Genomic DNA, 24,270 nt, shown 5'->3' with positions numbered 1-24,270 from the left:
GGGTTCTTTCTAGATTAGGACATTCATTTGAGAATGTCTCATTAGGCTGGAAATTCGTGTTGGTAAAGTGTTGCATAAAAGTCTATTTGATAAGTACTCCATGTTTGTAGATCCCATGGGTCTTTGGAAATACTTCTCCATTCTTGCAAAGATGGCTTGCTTGATCCCCAATGTGTCCAAAGCTGATGCACACCTCCTTCTCTGTTGGAAAAACACCAGGCTGGTGTACCTGAAGTGGCGGCTGGTTCGAAGGGGAACAGCTGGCCAGCTTAACAACCCCGTATTCCACAGGCCTTAGAAGGGATCTCATTAGTGAAGAGTGGGCTTAGTTTAAGGGAGAAAGACCTTAACATAACGTCCTATTTCCTTATTAAATTCATCCTCAAAAAGGGAACTCTACATGTTCAAAGCAATGTTGGGGCTTGCCAAGTCCCTCGCTTTCGGGTACATTTTTAGTTACAAACCCTTCCTCCTTTTGTAGGAAATACCAGCTTTAGCGTTTCCTAAGAAACAAATATCCCTCTGAGCTCACCTGGATACTATTTTAGGGTACTAAACTCCCCCTGAAGGCTTTGCTTGCTCCGCCCAGCTCAAAATGAGTTGCCAATGGGCCCAAAGTGCCTAGTAGCATATCCTGACAAAAAGACCCACGCTTTATTAACCCCTTTTCTGGTGTCCTTATCCCTTTACTTAGAAAAGTAACAGTCTTTGAAGCAAATGAAGTGGTTAATGCCACCTTATCAGAAATTGTAGGCCTAGGGCACTCATCGCTCCTCTTGGCCCCTAGTAGCCCTATCCATCGGGCCCCTAAATCTGGACTTAATGTAAACATCCACAAATGATGGTGGGAACCACTCTGCCAAGCTTGGATGTTGCAATAGAGCGGGATCAAACATAGGATTCCCCTCAGAATCCAGAACAACCTCTTTTTTAAGCTTTTTATCTGCATCAGATACATTGCAATGACCCTAATAAGAATTATCATAGTACAAGTTATTAATCCATAAATCATTTAAATAATTAAATGGTCTTTTATAATGACGACCATCTGAATCCATATCTGGGTCAAACCAACTGGATCCAGGGTCCATGGCACCCCGTGCAATTGAATGACTACCAATCATTTCCTGCTCTAGACCATGATGCACCACAAGGTGCGGAGTTTTTGAGATATGTTTGCCTTCAATAGGCATGGACGAAGAATTATTAATGGTGTTGTCACTCAGTTGCCTATATCAAAGACTAGATTTTTAAAAGAGGACTCCTATTTTGTATTAGAGCTAAAGACAGAATTGTCCAAGAATTAGCAACAAAAATCTTCACAATGTTTCATCCTCTGTTCTCCCCATTGTCTGAATGGTCCGTGCCACCATTCATTTCCATAATGACCTGTTGGCCAGTAATCCTCGGGCAATTGAACCTCCTTCAAATATATTTATTAAAAAAAAAAAAAATCTTCCCCAACCGAATTAAAAAAAAAAAATCTTCCCCAACCGAATATTCAATGTTATTAAATGGGGAGTAGAATTCAAAATAAGAATATCATAAATATGTCTTCATATTAATAATTGCACACTCAAACAGAAAGCAAAAAATACATTTTATGAATTAGATAACATCTCTATTGTGTTTCCAATACTTTTGAGATTGTCAAACCAACATTCATTTGCACATTTAACAACACATGAAAGGGTGCGCTAGCACACAGCCGCATTGCGCATTCATTGCCTTTATCAAGCATTCTTTTATTATTGGGAGGTAAGTATATTCAAGATAAGTGTGTGTGTTTGTTTGTATGTATGTATATACATATATATATATATATATATATATATATATATATATATATATATATATATATATATATATATATATATATATATAGGGTTTAGGTGTAAGTAATGTAATAGGGTAGTAAGGGTATATCTAGGGTTTAGGGATGGGTTTTGGTTTAAGGTTATTTTTAGTGTTTAGAGGTAGGTAAGGGTATATGTTGGTAAAGGTATTTTTAGGGTTTAGGGGTGGATAGGAGTGCAGGGTGGTATGGGTATTAGGGTTTAGGGGTGGGTAGGTGCACAGGGTGTTTTAGGGGTGGGTAGGGGGTAAAAGGTGGTATTAGTGTTTTAGGGACCACCATTTTGTAATTTCGACAGTCTGTGAAGATCCAATTCAGACTGGATAGGAAAGTGTGAATTGGAGGCAAGTTTCAGAGAAAAACAGTTGGAAGCTTTGGGATTAACAAGCGAATGATCCTTGAGAGGATAACGTTTTTATTGAGCTCAGTCAGGAGTCTGTGTGTTACAGCATCGAACGAAAGTTAAATATTGGCCTAAATCGCTCCAGCTGTCAAAATGTAGTATCTGTCATTTTAATCATATAAGGAATCACTGGTGCCCCCAATACTGATGGGGAGCAAGAGAACAGATTCCAGTTTATCAACCCTCAGATCTGGCTCACTGATCTGAGCATGGGACAGCTAGAGCAGTCATTTGCCCTTGAGTGGTAACTCATTATTTCACCAGTTGTGGCCTTTTAAAAAAGGTAATGCTTCTGACATAAAAAAAATATGTTTAGGAACTTCCATTGAAGATGCTTTTTGTGGGTCTACGTAACAAGTGAAGATGGTAGTACACTGGATGCTGACTTTGCTCATAAAAAAGTGGGATGTGATCTGTAGCAATTTTCGGAGCTGAACAGGAAGAAAACCTGCATCTGTTCTAAAATGTATAGTTCTGTAGCATTTATATAGCACATCATTCCCCTGGGGAAGCCACAAAGATCACAGTATGTGGCTTTTTTTAGCCACGTATTAATATTTCATTAAAAATATTATTTTTACTATTATAACGAGGAATGTGCTTTTTTAAAGTTTGGATTCAGTAGCCCATTCCACTGCTACTTCTGTGATATCCTTGGTGGCAGGATTCACTTGTCATCACTGCCTTGTATGAAAAGAGTTCCTAAAATACAATGGCACTGTAACTTCCTAAAAAATGTAATCTGACCCCCCCCCCCTTAAAAATTGAATATCCCTGTTCTAAAGTAATCTGCTCACTAGAACTAGATGTGGCTGAAGATTGGGGCAGTTTTATGTCCTTAACCACATTTAGGATAGCACTGGTTGTTCATTTAAGATTGATCTACTGGCATAGTGTTGAGTAGCGTACGTTGGAGTGGCATAGAGTGGAGTTGCTTAGAGTTGAGGGGCGTGGAGTGAATGCCATAGAGCGGAGTGTCGTCGAGCGGAGTATGTTCGAGCTGCATGGAGCGACGTGGTGTGTTGTAGAGTGGAGTGACAGACAGTGGAATAGTGTGGAGTGGAGTACAGTGGAATAGCTTATAGTGGAGTGGAGTGGAGTACAGTGGAGTGGAATCAAGTGGAGTGGTGTTGAGCAGAGTGGCATAGAGTTGAATAGCTTGGAGGGCTGAACAGTACAGTGCCATTGAGTGGAGTGGAGTGGCGTGAATTCAAATAGCATACAGTGGGATGGTGTAGCGTGGCATAGAGTGGATTAATGTAGAGTGGAGTTGTCGAGTGGAGTAGCGTAGAGTGGTATACAGTGGAATAGCATAGAGTAAAGTGCCTTACAGAGGGGTGGCGTACACTGGAATAGCGAAGAGTTGAGTGGCATAGAATCAAGTGGCATAGCGTGTAGTGTTGTGGAGTGGCATAAAGTGGACTGTGTAGAATGGAGTGGCATTGACTGTAGTGGCATAGAGTGGAATAGCAGAGAGTGGCATAGAGTTGAGTGGCATAGAGTTGAGTGGCGTAGAGCAGAATAGCGTGGACTGGAGTAGTATAATCTGGAGTGGCGCAGACTGGGGGTGTTCTGTAGAGTGGGGCACACTGGAGTGGTGTAGAGTGAAATGGCTTGGTGTAGAATTGAGTGGAGTGGCTTTGAGTGGAGTGGCGTTAAGTTGAATAGCTTAGCATGCAGTGGCGTTGAGAGGGGTGGCGTACACAGAAATAATGTAGAGTAGAGAGGCATAGAGTCAAGTGCCATAGAGTTGAATTCCGTACAGTGTTTTGGTATACAGTGGAGTGGTGTAGAGTGAAATATAAAAGTCTGGAGTGGGGTAGAGTGGAATAGCAAACAGTGGAGTGTTGTAGAGTTGAGTGTCGTAGAGTGGAATTCCCTACAGTGGAGTGGAGTGGAGTGGAGTGAAATATAAAAGTCTGGAGTGGGGTAGAGTGGAATAGCAAACAGTGGAGTGTTGTAGAGTTGAGTGTCGTAGAGTGGTATTCCCTACAGTGGAGTGGAGTGGAGTGGAGTAGCAGAGAGTAGTTTAAACTGACGTAGCGTGAAAGTGGCTGAACAGAAGTAGGTGAAATGTGACAGGAATATATATATTATGGGGTGGAAAGAGGTAATCTTTCCAGCTATATATTGGTAAAGTACTGTTAAAGTTATGTCTAGAAAACACTTAGGTCCGATTAAGAGTTTGACGTTCCATAGGACCACCAAACACTCAGTGGAGGTGCGGTGGCGGTTGTGGACTGCTGCACCAGTGGTCCGAACGTCGTACTAAGAGTATTGAAGTCGGACTGCAATAGGCCTGCCACAACCACCAGGTTTCTCTGGTGGCGGCCGTCTGAGGGCTAAAATATGCTGGCCGTGCTGCTGCGGGACCATCAAGCATATTAGGAGTTTCCTCACATCCCATCCTTTTCATGGCGGTGAGCCTTCCAGGAAAAGAGTGGCGGTGAGAAAACTTAGGGGGACCTACAGGGCTCCCTGTTCACTCAGGGCCATGGGATGCATGTAGGGTGGCACATGGTGAACCCCCACCTACCCGTCTGCATGCACCCCTTTTCCTGCACGGCATGGACTTTGCAGTCCATGTTGTACAGTAACGGGCTATGGTGCTCTCATTGTGATGCCTTTTTAATAGGCAGCACTGTGGGAATTCCAAAGAACCGCCTGCCAGACTATGAGATAACTCTTAATCTGGCAGGCTGCCAGCAGGCTGTGAGGTTTAGTGGTGTGGGAGCAGGCAGTGGCGTGGCAACCGCTCCCACTCCGCCAAACTCATAATCAGACCCTTAGTTATATAGTGTGCCACGGTCTACAGCTGTAACTTTGCAGTGTATTGCGGTACATGACAATCACAATGCAGTATATCATTGGCTAATGGCTGCCTTAGTAAAAGTAAAAGGTGGCCATATGGTGTTCACCACACTTTGGTTGTGTTCTGGTGTTATGTGGTCACATCATAGGTCTCAGGAAAAACACCACCATTTTACATGATCGCGTTAAGTTGCCTTCTTTCTCAAACACTGTGACAATTAACGACTTCGTTTGCGTTCCTGGGCAGAATTTTATTCTCTGAACTGAGCTATGCTTACATTTCCTCTTCATGGGCACATTATCAAATACTTTGAACATTCTGTACAAGGGCTAAATTCAATACACAAAATGCTATTTGTGTTGCCCTTTTGGTGACAGCTATCAGAAAAGCAAAAATAATAGCAGCTTGACTGGGATTTCGGCATGGTATCATAGATGCTGTTTATTATATGAACAACATCACTCCCTTATTTAGACATTTCGTTGGCACCGAGAGGTAGACCGATGGATTAATTCCAGCCCAGCTGCTTCATGTTTACCTCATGCGAGGGATGCTGTATAGCTCTCCACCATGACGGGCAGCCTAATGACACTTACCCTCAGGTAACAGGGAGTTAGATAACCTTACAGTAATTAGGCAGATTCACTCACCCTAGACATGCAGGTTAGGATGTGCTAGATAGGAGTGCAATATATTACAGTTCTTGTATGCAAGCATGTATTCTCTGTAATAAGCAAAATGGTTGAATGGCTTATCTTTTTCACCATTCTTGTAATGCTAATCACATTATTCTGTTTCCTTCTATTGATTATTGCAGCACAAGTATTTTACTCCAGAATCACAATGCTTCAATAAATATTGAAACGCTTTACTGTGTGTTTCTTGTGTATCTCTTTGGGTATACATAAGGAACTAAGCAAAAGGGTTCTAGTTATGTTACCACGATTTTCTTGGGGAGTCAGGGTTGTCATGTTCTATGGTTGCACAATCCATGTGTTACCTTGTCAGGTTGGCGGTACAGATGGTGCACTGTGAGCTAGCAGGACTAAGTCCAACAAATCCATATGGTGTACGGGGAGTCAGTCTTGTACAGTTCTGATGTTGTCCAACAAACGCACAGTTGTTACTGAGAAAGTATAAAACTTAAGACACTGGGTTAGGCCCTTACATATAGGTAAGTAGTAGGTTTTATTGTTGGTCCCTATCTATGTTAACTTTATTAAAGTGATAAAAGATAGGGAAATATATTTATATTTTTCTGTATATTTTTAGGAAGGTTTATGGAGTATTGCTTGAGAACAGGAAAACATAAAAAAGAATATGTAAAAAATACACTGAAATATAGTATAGTGCAGTTTATTTTAAATTTTTTAACAAATGTAATTTAAAAAATATATATTTGAGTACACCGGTGGTAATTTGTAGATATTACTGCAGTCCTCTGATACTTTTTTTGTGAAAAATTAAATATGCAAAAATGTTAAAATACACTGTAGAACACTATATTTGTGACATATAGTGTAGCCCAGTGTTTAAAAAATTGTATACATATTATTTCTTTTTATTTTAGGTACTGCAGTACTTCCTAGGTAGTACTGTAGTACTTCGTAAATTTGTTTTAAAAAGGATAGAAACTTTTACATAATTTCCTATACCAACTACCACTTTAATAAAGTGTAAATATAAAACCTACTACTTGCGTACATCTAAGGCCATAACCCAGAACACAGTCAAAGGGTGGGTAATACATCATGTCTGCACTTTTGTAAAGGCAGCCCTCACCCAATCATATACTGCCATGTCATTGGCAAGTACTGCAGTCATTTTGCGGTATTTCGCAAAATTGTACTGTGTTCCGTGGCCTAAGATATCACTATGTTTAAATCCCTTATAACTTGAAAAATACTTACCTGGTACTATCAAAACGGGTCATCTTCATACCATTATTTATAATTGTGCCAAATTTCATCAAACTCTGTTTATCCGTTTTTCAGCTACGTCTAACTTAAAAGTCTATGGAAAATACATTGGTTGAAAAATGTGTTTTAGGGCTTCCCTTTTTCTTTCTACCACTTAACAAAACAACCAACCCAAAACTTTGCATTTTCTGCCAATGTAGAATAAGGAATAGGTCTGTAAAGGTTTGTGGAGATTCTTCAAATGTGGGCAAAGGTATTAGTGAGCAACAATTTGAGAAATTCCTTTAACTGAGAATTCTAACTATAACTATAGAGTGTCTACTGCCGCTCTGTAATATATGTACATACATCTACACACCTTGGGTCAGATGTACAATGGGATTTTGCATGCGCAAACGGGTTTGCGAGCCATTTACGCATGCAAAAATCATGTAGGCCATGTACAAACACTATTTGGCGAGTGGCAAATAAATTGCGACTTGCAAAATAGTGTTTAGTGACTCGCTATTAGGAAGGGGCGTCCCCTTCCTAATAGCGACCCCCACTATCTGCCCTTAAAAAATGAAACAAAAACATTTCATTTTTTTATTTATTTTTGGAATGCATGCCGTTTTCGTTTAAGGAAAATGGGCTGTATTAAAATAAATATATTAATGCTTTATTTAAAAGCAGTCCCAGACATGGAGGTCTGCTGAGCCCAGCAGGCCACCATACCTGGGAGTGCCAGCCATTCTCAATGGGGTCGCAAATTGTGAGTGCCTCAAGAATATTGATGAGTTTGCAAACAGTGTCTCTGACACTGTTGTACATGTAATTTTGCGATTTGCAAATTGCGACTTGCAATTGAGCGCAATTTGCGACTCGCAAAATAACATTGTCTTTCATCTGACCCTTAGAGGGTTTTTTGGTCAGCTGTCTTCTGTAATTGGTCTGTATGAGTGTCTTTCAAAGTCTGCTTCCATAATAACAGTGTAGAACAACACATCTCTCGCTACAGCCATTGGCTCTTTAGCCCTTTGAATAAAAGCATTTCTCTGGTTACATATGCACCTCCACCTGAAAATGACAGGGCTGGTGAGCTGGTCCTTTTAGTTTTCCATTTTCTCCTGTTAACGGTCCCCTTTTATTTATTTCCTTCTCTATTTATTGTTACTTTTTAGAGCTTACTTCAGCTCCCTATATATTGTCAATGGGACACTTGCTGTTTATGTGAACTGCAGTGCACTACATCCTATGTGGTAATGCTGGAACTTTAAAACAATGATACAGTATATACAATACCAAAGCAAGATGGCCTCCTGCCATGTTCAATCAATCATGGGTTTGTTAAGCGCGACTACTCACCCCTAAGGGTCTCAAGGCGCGGGGTGCTGTTTCCAGTCCATCAAGGAGGGGGTCTGTCGAATAGCCAGGTTTTGAGGTTTCTTGTGAAGATGGGGAGTGATGTCTGTGTGAGGTGGAGTGGTGGGGTGTTCCATGCACTGGCCTCGAGGAAGGAGACGAAGCGATCTCCTGATCTGGTATTTCTGGCGCAGGGAACCACAGCGTAGGAGAGCTGGCCTGATCATAGGGTTCTTTGAGGTGCGTGGAAGTTGATTTGGCTGTTGAGGTATGCTGGTCCGGTGTTGTGGAGGGCTTTGTGTGCATGGGTGAGGATCTTGAAGGTGATTTTTGCCTCGGTGGGGAGCAAGTGGAGTGTGCGCAGGTGTTGGGAGATGTGGCAGTGTCATGGTAAGTTGACGACCAGTCTTGCGGCAGCGTTCTGGATATTTTGTATCTTGCGGATGAGGTTTTTATTTATTCCCGCGTAGAGTGCGTTGCCATAGTCGAGTTTGTTGGAGATGAAGGCGTGGGTGACTGTGTTTCTGTGCTCAAGGGTAATCCATTTCAAGGTTTACATAGGAGGCGGAGGATGTGGAAGCAGGAGGATGTGACGGAGTGGATCGGGCGGTCCATTTTGAGCTCGGAGTCTAGGAATATTCCAAGTTTGCGAGCGTGGTCCGTGTGGGCGGGTTGGCTGCCAAGGGCGGTGGGCCACCAGGTATCGTTCCAGGCGTCGGAGTGTGGGCCCATGATGAATACTTCTGTCTTGTCAGTGTTGAGTTGTAAGCAGCTGGTTTTCATCCATTTGGTGACAGCTTACATGCCTTCTTGGAAGTTGTGTTTGGCTGGGTTGGCTTCTTTGGACAGGGAGAGGATGTGGTGGGTGTTGTCTTCGTATGAAACAATGTTGAGCCCTTAGGTTCTGATGATAGGGACGAGGGAAGCCATGTAGATGTTGAAGAGCCTTGGGCTGAGGGAGGACCCCTGGTGGACTACCCAGGTGGCTGGTGTAGGGTCCGAGAGGAACGGGGGGAGTCTGACCCGCTGTGTTCTGCCGGAGAGGAAGGAGTAGAGCCAGTCGAGGGCCTTGTCCCGGTACCTGCGTCGCAGAGTCTGCGTGTTAGGGTGCAGTGGGATACCGTGTCGAAGGCCGCTGAGAGGAGGAGGAGGGCTATTGTTTCTCCTTTGTCCAGTAGGGAGCGGATGTCGTCTGTTGTGGTGAGGAGGGCGGTTACTGTGCTGTGTTTTTTTCTGAAGCCAGATTGTGGCAGGTCAGGGATGTTGTGTTCTTCGATGAAGGTGGCGAGTTGGCTGTTGATGGCTTTCTCAATTACTTTCGCTGGGAACGGGAGCAAGGAGATGGGTCTGTAGTTTTTGAGGTTGGTGGGGTCCGCTGAGGGCTTCTTTAGGAGAGGGTTGATCTCTGCATGTTTCCAGTCGTCGGGGAAGGAGGCGTTCGCCAGGGAGCGGTTGATGGTGTGGCGAAGCATGGGTGCGATGGTGTCGGCAGCTCTGTTGAAGATGTGGTGGGGGCAGGGGTCCGTGGGGGCCCCGGAGTGGATTGACTTAATCGTCTTCGGTGGTGAGGGTTGTACAGCTGTCAATCGTTGGCTTTGAGGCGTCAGGGTAATTGCTGGGTGTTCTGTGTGTTGGTTGTCTTTGTCGAAGTTATCTTAGATGTTCTTGATTTTGCAGTGGAAGAAGGTGCTGAGTTTGTTGCAGAGGTCTTGTGAGGGGAGGGGGATGTCAGTCAGTTTAATTTCATATGTTACAGCAAGCATATGCCCGCTATGTTCAGGCTGAGGAAAACAAAAAGTGGATGGATTACTTGTTTTAGTGTCAGCAAATGGTATTTAGTATGGGCCACAGCCCATCGGTTTAATGCCCCTTCAGGTGGTTGCCATATGCAAATCATTCTTTGTCCTGCTCCAATAGGAACGCTCCTGCGCAAATGGCAGGCCACGTCCCCTATCAAGAGAGCACAACTTCAGACTGGTGCACCCATGCTCATTGTGCCATAGGACTCCAGCTGCACCTCACGAACAAGACTTAAGGGAGTCATCCTTATGGGATGTGATCAGTGTACTGCACATATGTTGTCTTCTACACGCTTACTCCAAACAGAGTGTCTGCAGTAATATCTGGCTTTTGCATGCAGGGGTCTTCAAGTTGGCATGCTATTAACATCCAAGGGTACCAAACGGTTTATGGAAGTTTCAGGGATGCCCTCCTTACCATGAGAGGAAACTGGAGCGAATCGCGTGTTATTTTCGCAGTGTGTATTTTGAAACCTAGTTTGGCTCACTGTCCATGCTCACTGTGGTTAATGCATTCTCATTTCTCAAGCATTCGCCTGTGTCTCATTCCATGTCAGTAATATTCTCCCTTCTTCTCTTTTTGTCGTCTGTGTTCGTCTCTGTGTTGCTTGTGTTTGTTTCAGTGGGACCCCATGATCACTACTTTGCCCGGCCTGTACCTAGTGTCCATTGGCATCGTGAAACCAGCGGCCTGGCTTCTGGGATGGCCTGCGAGTGTGGTCTGCTCCGCCGCCATGCTCCGCTTCGTTAACCTTCTCTTCAGCGTCGGCAACCTTTACCTGCTGTACTCGCTCGTCTGCAGAATCCACTACAAAGACAAGGTACGGTAACAGACACAAAGCACACCTCGGTTCAGCGGTGGCTCTGAGGTTGTTTTGTTGGCAGCCAGCGAGCGTTATAAACAGGAAACGGGGGGCTTTTGATTTTTGTACCTTCTGATGCGAAGGTTTTGTATTCGGCCGTGCACACGCGGGAGTGAAGCTAAGGAAAATGTATTTTTAATGGAAGCGCTTTATTTTAGGGGGAAAAAATAATCAAAAGCATATTTAATCCGACTTTCCAACTGTTTACGTCTCGGGAATGGCGCTTCTGTGATGTGAAAATGAAAGACAGCGGCGAGTGTCTGAACTATGAAGCGCAGCCGCGCTTGCTTAAAATACGTTTTCACTGTGTTCTCTTTGTAGATAGTCACTTCAAGGGAGCTTGTGAATGCATTGTTGCTGCAGTTCCACTGTAATTTCTGCTTAAACTGAGCCGCTCACTCCCGGAAATAAACAAGGGGCGAACTGCAAAGATGTAATACGGAGCCAATTATTTATTTTCCGGCTGTTTTCAGCCGTGTGATAAACCCATCAAGACGGACTGTGGCATTCCACAGGAAAAAACCGAGACTACAGTCCCTCGGGGAGACCGGGCCCCTACCTCCAGACTCTATTATCACCCTGCCGGGGTACTTAATAAAGTTGCGCTTATGTCTGTTGAATGTTACTTTGTCGAGCTCCTCTCCTTACTCATTAGTTTCTCACTCGTCCTAACTAGTGAAATGCTCATAGAGTGGTTCACCTTAGAAGTAGAGTTTAATGTTCCTAATATATATATAGCACCTTCGTAAATTATATATATATATATATTTACGAAGGTACTTTGGGCTAATGTTCTGGCATGGTCTGTAGCTGCTAGAAGTGGGAAATCAGTCTCCACCAAGAGAGAAAGTGCTCAGCAGCACTAGCTGTTCTGCATCAAACAATGGCTGAGTGATGGGCAGTGCTGTTTGTGTAGTTGTCTGGGAGCGGGTGGTAGGATAATGTTAGCCTCACTGCCGGTCATTGATAAAGCAATCAAAGCCAACAAAATTGCAAGGGGGTGTTGATGTGTGCACACACAGAAGGCATGATTGGATAACCCTCGAAACAAACCAAGACAGGCAGGTTAGAGCAATTATTTTTAATTGTGATGACTATTTATTCATTAAGGCTGTGGCTAGATGGTGCAGTAGACACACATGCATATGCCGAGCCATTATGCAGTTTACAAATATCAATATAAATGGACTGCTGAAACAAAGTTAGTCAAAAGCTCCTAAGATGCGTCAAAGATCATAAGGTTGAGTATCTATATGTAAAATGCAAATCTATCCTTGAATAAACATCTATGGGCACCCTCATAAATATCAATTGAGAGATTACATGTTATCAGTATAGACAATGGTCCATGCTATTATGGCATACTATATCACCAAATGACCATTTCGTTCAGTTTTGTGTAGGTTCTATTGCCAAAACAGTTTGACCTTCCTCATTTGCTATGGCGTTATGATTTGCTACAAGCAAATGCAAAATGTGTCCTGTATCCTAATTCATCATATTTTATTGATAACGTGTAACACTCCTGTGCGCCCTAAAATAGAGACGGCACCTAAAATAGAGACGGTGTCTTCAGAGAATCCTATGTTTTCCTAAAAGTGTTTTTTGGTTGTTGTACGATTACAACACACAGACACACGCTGTATTCACAATCCTTACAAATGTACACAAATTCTCTCATTTGTGTGAATGTTATATGTGTCAAGCAAGACACCAAAGCAGTAGCCTTTAAACAAGAATGCAATCCTATGTCATTGACTACACAGATTGTTGGCAAGGTATATGTCTCGATTGTTCGTCTCTTAAGCATGTGTTGTATTATGTATATAAAGAGTCTGTGTTAAGGAATCAGTGGCTATGATCAAGTTGTATTTTGCATAGGAAAAGTACAGTTGCTTCGCTAATGAGCTCAATGTCGCCGACAATGCAGACTCCGCTGAGCTTAACTTCTCATCATTCCAAGCAGGTGCTGGGTGCATAGAATGGCTTCACCACCCCCCACCACCCCACCCCCTATGTTGAGTCTGAATGTGTACTGAGGCCAGAGCTTACTTCAGCAGTGTACTGCAGGCTACCTGCACATCTGTGTGACCTCTCAAGAATTGGACCTGTAGCCACCGAGTTACATATATACCGGACTCTTTGAACAAGTACATGCTCATTTACTAATGTTGTTCTATAAGGTTCTAGTAGTTATCACCAACAAATGCTTAGATAACGAACATACTGTAGAAATGTGTTTTCTGACTGAAGACTAGGAGTTGAGGCTGGATTCACGCAGCAGATTGGTAACTATATGAAATAATATTTTTTTAAACTCAACTCTTTGCTAATGTATACTAAATCCAATTCGTTAAGGAAATGTGTAACTCTGATAGTATGTTTTTTGTTTGAGGACTCTAAATATTATTAAATGCCACAGAAGACTTCAATTTGTTAGTTGACAGGTCAGATTCTCAACCAACTGCAGACCTCCTTGATAATAGGAAGCCCTCAACACCATGTTCGAGGTGAGTGGCCCCAGGTGCATAGTGAGAGATATATATATTGGATCTCTGGTGCACACACTTACTCTTGAAATTTCTGAAATGACAGTTCAGTCACCAATCATTTTGGTCCAATCCTTTAAAAATGTCAACCTGTCAAACCAAAACTTAGCCTATCACATGCATCTGAAACTATGTCCCTATTACACATCTTAACAACATAAGCACAGAGGAATTTGACTCTATCTGCAATACTACCAGATTTAACCAACCATACTCGCTTGAAACCAGAATTATGTTTGACAACCTCTACGACAAAATGTAGTCTTCTCCAGACAACCTAAAACCAGCTAAAGCTTGAACAGCCAATATGGGCACCAAATTAGTCACGAGGTGGTTTACTGAAGAATTAGCTGAACTAAAATGTGTGAATATCAAGCTCAAAAGGCAATGCTAATGAAATCTTCTGTATCTCCCACGAAAGAATAAATCCAGAAGCCTGGAAAGGCAAACCTCACATACACTGGCAAGATTGTGAAGACGTACTTGAGTTGAGTTGAGAGGTAATTTATAGAGCGCTACTTTGCCCGAGGGCGTCAAGGCGCTAGAGATGGAATAAAGAGCTGTGTGGTAGAAGACGGGAGGGAGGATCAGTTGTAGGCCTGCCTGAAAAGCCAGGTCTTCAGAGCCTTTCGGAAGAGGAGGTGGGAGGTAATTTCCTTGATCTCAGACGGAAGAGCATTCCAAATTTTTGGAGCGCAGGAGCTGAAGGCTCTGTCGCCCCATCAGCTCTTCAATGCCAAAATTGCCAAATTGTGCAGGTCCATCTCTAATAATTGTGAGCAACATTCTTACCATCTCATACTTTACCCTTTGACACAAGTGCGTTCAAACCTGTTGACAATGAAGTGGTGCTTACCCACACAATTCTCCCCTTCTCTTGCTAAAGGCCCAGCAAATATGATTATTTCCAACATCTACTCTGGAATCATTACTGGATCCTTGAAACATATAATCATCATACCCCTCTTGAAACAACATCTGCATATTTTACGAATCTAAGAAAGTATTGGCCCATCTCCAACCTCCTCATCTCTCATTCCATACTGACCATCATTTGGAGCTGATAAGAACCCTTGCCATGGTACACCTTGGCTATTGGAACATGATCTACATTGTCTTTCTTCATAAACTTATGGCCAGGCTCTAAAGACTAGAGAATCAGGCAGCCATAATGTGCTTAAATCGCTGCAAGTTGGACCACATCAAACCTTCCCTTACACCAAGTAGATGCTAGGATGAATTGTAAGTTTACCAAGTGTATTGGGGCAGTGGTCCACAATAGCAAAGAAAGCTAACTGCTCAATATTCCTCACCTGAAATCTCTATTCATTGGCTTCCCATCTGACTAACCCATGACTAATCAAGAGGCTTAAGCCCAGAATGAGAGCCCTTGGTGTAAAAGGCCTAAGACTCGGACACGCCCTCAGACCTATCATTCACAATTGAAACTAGGACAACTCTGAACTAAGACCCTGACTCCGACAGACCATTCTTGCAACCTCTGCATCATCCCGGAGAGCAAATTCACCCTGAAAAGCCAGATCAGCGCGGTCTCATCTGCTTGCTTCCTTACTCTAAGCATTCTCCGGAAAATTTTCAAATGGCTCCCCATCAACACCAGGAGAACCGTCACTCAAGCCGTAGTCACCAGCCACCTGGACTATGGCAATGCACTCTATGCAGGAATCCCCACTCACCTCCTGAAGAGACTGCACACCATACTGAACTCAGTGGCCAGACTCATCCTTGACATCTCCAAACACATCACCCCTCACCTCAAGAAACTCCACTGGCTCCTCATACAGAAGAGATGCCAATTAAGGATGCTGATCCACACCTACAAAGCCCAGCGCAACCAAGGACTAGCATACATCAACCATCACATGAGTTTCCACCAACCCTCCAGACACCTTCACTCCACCCCCTCTCCCTCGCGCACTGCCCCCCACATTCGCAGAAGCAACAGTGGAGAACACTCCTTCACCCACCTTGTGGCTAAATCCTGGAACAACCTCCTCCTTCACCTCCGGAGCTCCACCTCTATCTTAGAATTCTGAAAGGCACTCAAGACCTGACTGTTAAACTGAACCCACCTGAAACAGCAAGGCCCTCAGCGCCTGGATACCCTTATAGGTGATTAGTTACGCTTTAGAAATCCTGCTTGATTGATTGAAAAATGTCAGTCATGGTTCCCACTTATCTGATAGGACTTTAAAGTCCCTTTTTACTCACTAACCTGTTTTTTTGTCATCACCTGTTCATTCTGAGGTAATCAAAAGACGACTTTCAGCACTTTACAAAACTCTAAGTATGAATGCACAGGATGCCCCATTGTAGCCTTTTAATAGAACACTATAGGAATTAAGACTTGAAATGTCTTCTCTATCTTAAACGTTTTTTGTACTGATTCAGTACTGGGCGCTGTGGCAATTTTCATTTACAGCAATATTACAAAGTTTTACATCGTAAATCGTTCTGTGAAAACATGGACTTTGCAACAGATGCAGACTAGCCTAACAATATTAAAAAATGAAATACCATAAAAGCTAGTGGTTTTGGAAATGAAATGTTGTACAACATGAAAGAACATATCCAATTCTTAATTTCTACTTTTGGCATGTAAACGTGATTGTATCTTTCCTGGTAAACCTATTGTATTCTGCGTATCATTTTTTTAGGCTTTAGCTCAGCCTCCTTTAGTCATGGGCTTGTTTGGGTCAGGGAGCATCAGCCATTGATGAAAGACATTAGAAATCTCATCTTGCATCACCTCACAAGAGTTTTTTTAGTCTCACCTCCTTTCTATGGCTGTTTGTTTATATCCTTCCACTTCCACTGTCTACATTGTTTATATAGAGGAGTACTTTTTTGTAAATTGTTTTGCATATCGTGCGTCATTTTTATTTCTTTTGTCAGTGCTTGAGTAGTGTCCAGTCTATCGGCTTTGCCAATGCTAGTTTTCATTTAACCTAATCTTGTAATACTGCACAAAGAGGCTAAATAGTTGATATGTTATCATATCTGGCATGTTAATTTTCCTGTTATTCCAGGAATATTGCAAAAGAACCATTGATGGACAGAATGCAGAACAATGTCATACATTCACCCCAGTACAGAGATCTGGGCCTAAATCCATAGTTTTTTTTCTCACCATACCATTCCAGTTGAGACCAAGCCAAATGGAAATCAGTCTTGACCCTGCGACCAAAGGGAACAGCCCAAACTCCAAACTTCCAGGCCATGTCCTCCCTGGACTGGAAACAAGCATCCTAGGACCGGTTTTGGGCTTTCAGCCCTCATCAGCCAGGATACCTTGACTCGAGTGGCATGGAGAGCAAGGGACCCACGTCTGGGCATGCCCGTCCCACTTGGGGTGACAAATGCAAAAATAACAATTGATGGACAGAATGCAGAACAATGTCATACATTCACCCCAGTACAGAGATCTGGGCCTAAATCTATTCCAGGAATATTAGCAGTGATACCTCAGCATAATAATGTGTTTTAATAAAACAGTGTTGATTGCAAAGATTGTGGATTATCAGCACCTTAATGAACCTTTACTAATCTATCTGCCTATTGTTTGCTCACACAAAATTGCCAATCATTAAATAAGGCGGTACAAAAGGGGGTGGTGATGGACGGAGCGTCTGAACCAATCAAACACTCACACCCAGTCAACAGATCTGGGTTTAATCCCCATCACCGTTCTTTAGCCCACTCTGCCACCTCAGTTCAGACATGGCCATATGCAAATCAGTCTGACCCTGTGCCTCATGGGAACAGTCCAGCCCGAACTGCCAAGCCATGCCTTCCCTGGACCGGAAACACGCTTCCGTCAAGTGCACCCTCTGCTTGGGGACAACAATAACTGGTAAATGAGGGTCCATGTCGTGGGCGATCCACAGTTCCATCGAGTTGTGGAGCTCTGCCATCAACAATTGTAGGCTTGGAACAAGGGGAAGTCACTGCAAACCTAGATGAGATCTTGACCTAAGAAGTAAGTTTGGGGGGGGTTGGGGGGGGGGGGGGGCTCCAGTGAAAGTTAAACAGGTGCATGACCACAGTAGAAGTTAATGATTACTGTTTGATTTTAGTGACATTGCTTCGGTTTAGTTGCCTGAGTAGCCGAGCATTTGCCCTGTGACTATCAGCCTTGAAGGGCTTTCTCACTGGCTTCTTCCTGTGATGGGTAAGGTGTTGAGTGCAGGGGATACCCCTGCAAGCGGACCTTACCGGGTGACTGGAGACGTGCTTCCTGGTCCTTTGGGCAGCAGGGCTGACACCAGGGGGGACTCGCTCCACGACTTGCCGGACCCGCTTCGCGGGTCCCGCTGCGCGGATCTCCGCGGAAGCTGTGTGAAAGGAGGGGCGTGTGAGAGGAAACCGGCAGGGCTGCGAGCTGGGAGCAGGGACTCCGTGGACCAGGAGTCCCTGCAAGGGCCTGATCAACACCAGCTAGCCGGCTCTCCCTGCCGGCCCTGCCCCCACCCCGCCTATCTCGTTAACAGGGATTTAATACCGGTTGTACATCCGCTGCGCGGGAGCGCCCGGGGCGAAGCCCGGGCAAAGGGCGGGCCCTCTGTGGCCCTCAGAGGCCAGAAGAGGCCAGGCTGGGCTGGGCCACAGACTTTGGTCGAGTTTTTCTAATCCATCTTTGCCTAGATACGGGTTATGTCCACTCGTAAAACTAGAAGTATGGCTGTGGCTGTTGCCGGCGCTAAAAAACTGACTGGGACTTTGGACGACTTTATTACCCGCACGCATGCATTAATCGATGAGGGAATCATACTCATGGACAGGAGAGTATCACAAGACCTGGCCATGGCCAAGCGTTCATCACTGGGCCTGATAGCACAGGCCCAGACACCCAGCACTGATTCTCGGCCACAAATTCAGGCCCTAGTACATAGCCATGGTGAAAATGGGGACACGGATGCTACAAACACTGCCCTGGACCTAGAGGCCTCACCCAATCTAAACCTCCTAATAGAGAGTGGAACACAACCTCTTGAGTCAAACACCTGTGATACTACTGCCGCTATTATTGAGAGGGGCAGGATTGAAGGGGCTGTCCCCAAGCAAAAACATAAGGGCAATAAACAAACTACTTCCAAACGAAAGAAGGCCCAGATTCCCCCCAACCTCCCCAACGGTGATAAGCTCCTAGATGCCCCATCCAGCTCAACAGGGGGTTCACTCCCAAATAAGATTGGTCTACCCTTGAATCTTCTTGATGACACTTTAATTGACCAAAGTCTGGAGGAAATTTTAGAGCTTAGTGTCGATGTTGGAAACTCACCCTCAGTGCCACCACAGGAGGTGGACGGCTCAACTGCTAGCAACTCTGTGATTTTTAACATGCTTAAAACAATGTTAGAACCCATAGAGGCTAGATTACGTTGCCTAGAAACTGTCCTAAAAAATATTCACAAGGACATAAGTGCACCTAGTTTTACCCTAAATAATAAAACTGCCCAGGCTACTAATCAGACTAAATCATCAAAACCCCAGGCGACTGCTCAAAAAACTTTGGAGACCAATAAAGCGGCGAAGAATCGCTGTAATTCTTCAAATCAGACTGTCCCTAATATCAAGCCTCCTGTAGCAGAGAGAACTAAGAAAACCGATCTCGCCCAAACACCTTCCAATAATAACCCAACTCCTCAGGCTGCTCCCAGGGATGGCTTATCCCAGCCTGTAAACCCTGAAGCACCTGATAAAGTGAAGTGTAGGGCTCGGAAAAATATCCACCTCCCCCCTGATGCTTGTTCCTATGTGGTGATCCTTACTGGGGTCACTGAAATCCCTGCATCAGAACAAGAGTCGTATCAGGCTTTAAAAAATAAACTATCCCCTCCCGCCAAATATTCCTTGTAACATCCTTATGATAGAGAGAGCTCCTTGGGTAGGAGACAATAGGAAAAACCTCCCAGGGGATTGTATAGTGGTTACCTTCGAGAACACCGAGGTTGTTGACTTTATTTGTAGCAGTAGGGCTCCCAGATACCAGGCGAGCACGGTGACTGCTAGACCACTTTCATATTTCTATCTCCCACAAAATCAAGTCGACAATCGATGGAGTTGGCTTAAGGGACCCAACGCCCGTAAACCCAGACAGAAATCCAACTTTCCCTGGGACTTACAATCACCTGGCCGAGAGGAGGGTTGGGACAGGGGATGGAACTTGGCTAGGAACAGAGGAGGTAGACCACCGCAAGGTGGCCCTTTATTTGGCCCGCCTTTCATCCAATCCTATCATTACCCCCAACAGTTAAATGGTCTTGTTAATCCCCTGTATTTCCCTACGGCGAATCGCTTTGAATGTCTCTCAACCACAGACTGGGTTGACTGACATACACAGGGCTCCCCAAAGGGAAGGGGACCTCAGACCATTTTGACTTCTCCCTGTGAGGTAGTGGCAACAACAGACCCGCCCATAGGTAATCTTCCCTCTACCCCCGATAAGAGTCTGGTGGAGCTTGAGAGCCAGAGTATCCCTAATCCCTCCACCGCTCCTTTGGTGCTTTGTCAAATTCTCACCTGGAATGTAGCAGGCTTACATTCAAAAGCTCTAGACCCTATATGGCAAGGGTTTGTAAAACAATACGACATCATGGGATTTCAAGAAACTTGGGACACCACAACAAACTTTGCACTGGATGGCTTTTGCAGTTTTTCCACTCCCGCAGTCTCTGGTGCAAGAGGAAGAGCAAAAGGCGGTCTATTAACACTGTGTTCCTTGGACCTGGTAGGAGTTTTTAAACAAATAGAAACCGTATCCGCGAACATGCTAGTCGTGGAGTGGACCCTACCTGATTCCCAAATTTTTTTATTGGTTAACTTTTACAACTCAAAGGAGTCCTCCCACGTGAATGAACATTTGACTTCCTTATTAAATTTCTTGTCAGCCTATAGATATGATTGCACCCCTGCCCCAGAGATGATAATCCTGGGTGATTTTAATATTCACCCCTGTGAGGGAGATTGTCTCAACGATAGATATGGAGGCCTACCAACAGAAGCCATTCCACACTTCATGCATACAATGGAGGGTGAGTGTCTTGAGTCTCTCTTAGCGAATTTAAATTTATTTGAACTTGATCAAAGCAAGAAGGATCCCAGAGCCCCAACCTTTGTGGGCAAAGACGCCAATACCATCATAGACTTTATTTTCGTATCATCTGGGGTCTTGGCAAAGGCATGCGAGTACACGGTGGTCACTGCTAGCTTCAGTGATCACAATCCTGTTCTCTTGTTGCTGGATTTAGATTGTTTTCGGACCCGTATATCGACTGATGTGGTGGCCCCAAAGGACTTGAAGACTAAAGACCAGGGCAGGCGACTAAAATGGGAGCAGGTAGTTCCCGAACAATTCTACCAGTTACTCGCCCAAGAGTCCGAAGCCAATATGGCAGTGTGCCTGGATCCAACTGCCAGGGGATCTGAGGTTGTGGCTGCCTATGAGGAGATATGCGCAAGGATCTCCAAGAATTTGGAGTTAAAGTCTGCTGGGCAAAGGAACAAGAAAACGTATAAATGGTTTAATAAGGAATGCTCGCAGAAACACACTGCCCTGCTGAAAGCCCTAAAACAAAAACCTAGGGACAGGCTTTTAGTGGCCAATCTAAGGAAGGATTATAAAATCGCAGTTCTTAACCGCAAATCTCAAATTAAGGAGGAAGCGTGGGAAAATCTATTATCTTTGGATGTTTTGAGAGATAGTAAAAAGTTCTGGGCCACTGTTAACCAGCCCCTTTTTTCCGAAGATGGGAAAACTGACATGGATTGCGTGATAGAAGATGGCAGATGGTTAGGCCACTTTGAAAATATCTACGAATCCACAGCACCTGGTTCACCTGTTAGTGCCCATGACTCTCCTAACTTGGTAATGGATTTTAGCACCCTGGAGGTCGAAAGGGCGATTAAAGACACAAGTAAACACAAGGCCCCGGGCCCTGATGGGGTCCCTGCAGATCTCTACATCCAATACCCTCAATTTTGGTCAAAGATATTAACGAATGTTTTTAACGCTATACCCACAGCTGGCTTCCCTTCCTCTTGGTCCACCTCCATCATCGTGCCTATATTCAAGAAGGGGAACAGGGGGGACCCGGCCTGCTACAGGCCAATCTCCTTGCTGGACTCTGCCGTTAAGATCCTGGGCAGAGTCATCTTGCAAAGGCTCGGGGATTGGCTCGAGGAGAGCGGGATCCTGTCGGACCTACAATATGGCTTCAGGGCACACAGAGGGACCATAGACCAGTGTCTTAACCTTCACCTTATTATTAGCAAGTACACTGTGGTGAAGGGGGGGCTTCTTTATTTAGGTTTTATGGATCTATCATCCGCCTTTGATTTGGTCAACCGTTCAAAACTGTGGATTATTTTGCGTAATATGGGTTTGGACACAACTCTGGTTAATTTTCTGCACAATCTTCATTTAAATTTGTTTGCTTCTGTTAGGGTGAACAGGGATGGGAGGTGCACAGCGAAGTTTAAGTCCGGGAGAGGTGTTAGACAAGGTTGCATTCTGGCACCCCTCCTTTTCACACTGTACATCAACTCCCTGGGGAAAACATTGAACTCAGTCACCCCGGATATTCCACGTATGGGGGGGTACCTATTCCGGTCCTCCTTTACGCGGATGACGCCGTCCTCTTAGCTCGGACTGGCACAGGCCTCCAAAAACTTTTAGATCATTTTGGCCTTTTTATGGAAGCTTTGGACCTTAAGATCAATTCTGCCAAATCCCATGTCATGGTTACTGGTTCGCGAAAGAAACACACGAAGATCAGGTCCTTCAGCTGCAATAGCTCACCAATCTCTAGGGTCCCTTTCTTTTGCTATTTGGGCATCACATTTGATGAGAAAGGAACGGTGGCGCACAAATGAAGCTAAAACAGAATGGAGTTATTAGATCCACCACAGCCCTTCTGCATTTCGCCAAAAGACTGGGCTCAAGACCCATGGAAGCCATGACTCGTATCTACAAAGCTAAATGTCTGGCAATCGCTTCCTATGGAGCTGCTATTTGGGGCTATGTCGCAAGCCCAGGTATTCAAACCGCAGAAAACAACTTCATACGAGCCTTGCTATCACTCCCAAATTCATCCCCTATACATACAATTCATAATGAAATAGGCCTGGGCCACGTGACTGACCTCCTAAAAATGTCGCCAGTGTTATGCTGGGTTAAAACCTGGACAAATGAGGAAATCAGCCTAAATCATTGTATTCTTAAAGACTGTATGTCTCTGGACAAAGCCGATAAAATCCCGTGGCTGGCGTATGTTAGAGCGGCATGCGCAAGGCTAGGACGACCAGAAATGTACTCTCTGCCACATAATTTAAAAAAAGAGGATGTAAGATGGGTCAAACTGCATTTTCAAAATTTGTTGGATGGTGAAAGGGAAATGGTTGAACTTGGAAAACCAATGGTACGTTCACTCTTCCAACTTTCCACAACCACAGCCATGGAACCTTATCTGAAATATGTCACCAAGCCCTATCATCGCTTTTTACTTATAAGGTTCAGGTTCAACTTAATACACCTCGTGCTTGGCTCGCAGTCAAAGTGGGGTTCTCCAGAAGATTTACCTCCCTGTACATGTGACTGTTTTTCTATACAGGACACCCTTCATTTAGTCATGCTCTGTGAACATTACCTGGTGGCTCGGAAAAAATTCCTGGTCCCTATCCTGAAAGATCTGAACTTTGTCCAGGTTCGGCCAGCATTATTATACTTACAGATGCTGAGCTCGGTACAGGTCACATATGGGGTTGCCTGTTTTCTGGTAGCAGCTGCCAGACAAAATAAATTAAGATCTGCTGCTACTATGAACCACCAAATTTGATATTTGCTAATTTTGTTGGAATCTACCTAAACATGCTGAAATGGACACTTACCATATCTATCTGTTTTAAACTTGGTAAATTTTTAACAAAAAGTCTTTACTGTGTTCTTATGATGGAGTTGCGATCCCTTTTTTTACATGTTTAATTGTTTTTTAATTTGGTATCATGTACGATGTTCTGCTTTTATGGTTTTAATTAACCGAATAAAGTTTCTTTGACTGACTGACTGAGTGTCAGGGCCAGCAGCTGCTAGGTCCCGGTATGGTGAGATGGTCCACAAATCAGACAGAAAGGTGGCCATAGCTGTGAGTGACCAGGCATCTTCAAGATTGCAGACTGTACAAACCTCGTCCTGCCAAACATCACCACCCCCTTTTGTACCGCTTTGTTCGCCATAAGTTGGCAGGGTATGCTCAGACGTGAGTCCCTTGCTCACTTTGCCACTGGATTCAAGCAAGCCGGGCTGAAGACAACTGAAATGCCAGAAACCGGTCCTCGGAAGCTTGTTTCCGGTCCAGGGAAGGCATGGTTTGGCAGTTCGGGCTGGATTGTTCCCATGAGGCACAGAGTCAGACTGATTTGCATATGGCCATGTCTGAACTGGGGTGGCAGAGTGGGCTAAAGAACGGTGATGGATTAAACCCAGATCTTTTGACTGAGTGTGAGTGTTTGATTGATTCAGATGCTCCGTCCATCACCACCCCCTTTTGTACCGAATCATTAAATAAGGACTTATACTTTTTTTTTATTATAAAACTGTTATTTCGCTCCTGTTAACCTGGCTGAATAGTCTGACATATTCATACAAAGTGGCTTTGAAAATGGGATCTCAAAAACGTTATTTAATACTCTTCTTTCTCTGTTTCCCTCT

At 44.2% G+C, this 24,270-nt stretch overlaps 1 protein-coding gene across 1 annotated transcript in view; it reads left to right on the top strand.

Moving 5' to 3' along the window:
• The window catches only part of ALG10 (ALG10 alpha-1,2-glucosyltransferase), a 43,529-nt gene that overhangs the window by 17,143 nt on the left and 2,116 nt on the right, over positions 1-24,270 (top strand). Inside the window, exon 2 of the mRNA XM_086967243.1 lies at positions 10,753-10,950. Within this exon, the coding sequence (XP_086823369.1) occupies positions 10,753-10,950 (198 nt within the window). The remainder of the gene's footprint in view (positions 1-10,752; positions 10,951-24,270) is intronic.

The sequence above is a fragment of the Lissotriton vulgaris genome, chromosome 1_1 (assembly GCF_964263255.1).
Source record: "Lissotriton vulgaris chromosome 1_1, aLisVul1.2, whole genome shotgun sequence".
Classification (NCBI taxonomy): Eukaryota; Metazoa; Chordata; class Amphibia; order Caudata; family Salamandridae; genus Lissotriton; species Lissotriton vulgaris.
Note: the sequence above shows the minus strand (reverse complement) of the source record. Positions and strands in the feature narration are given on the sequence as shown.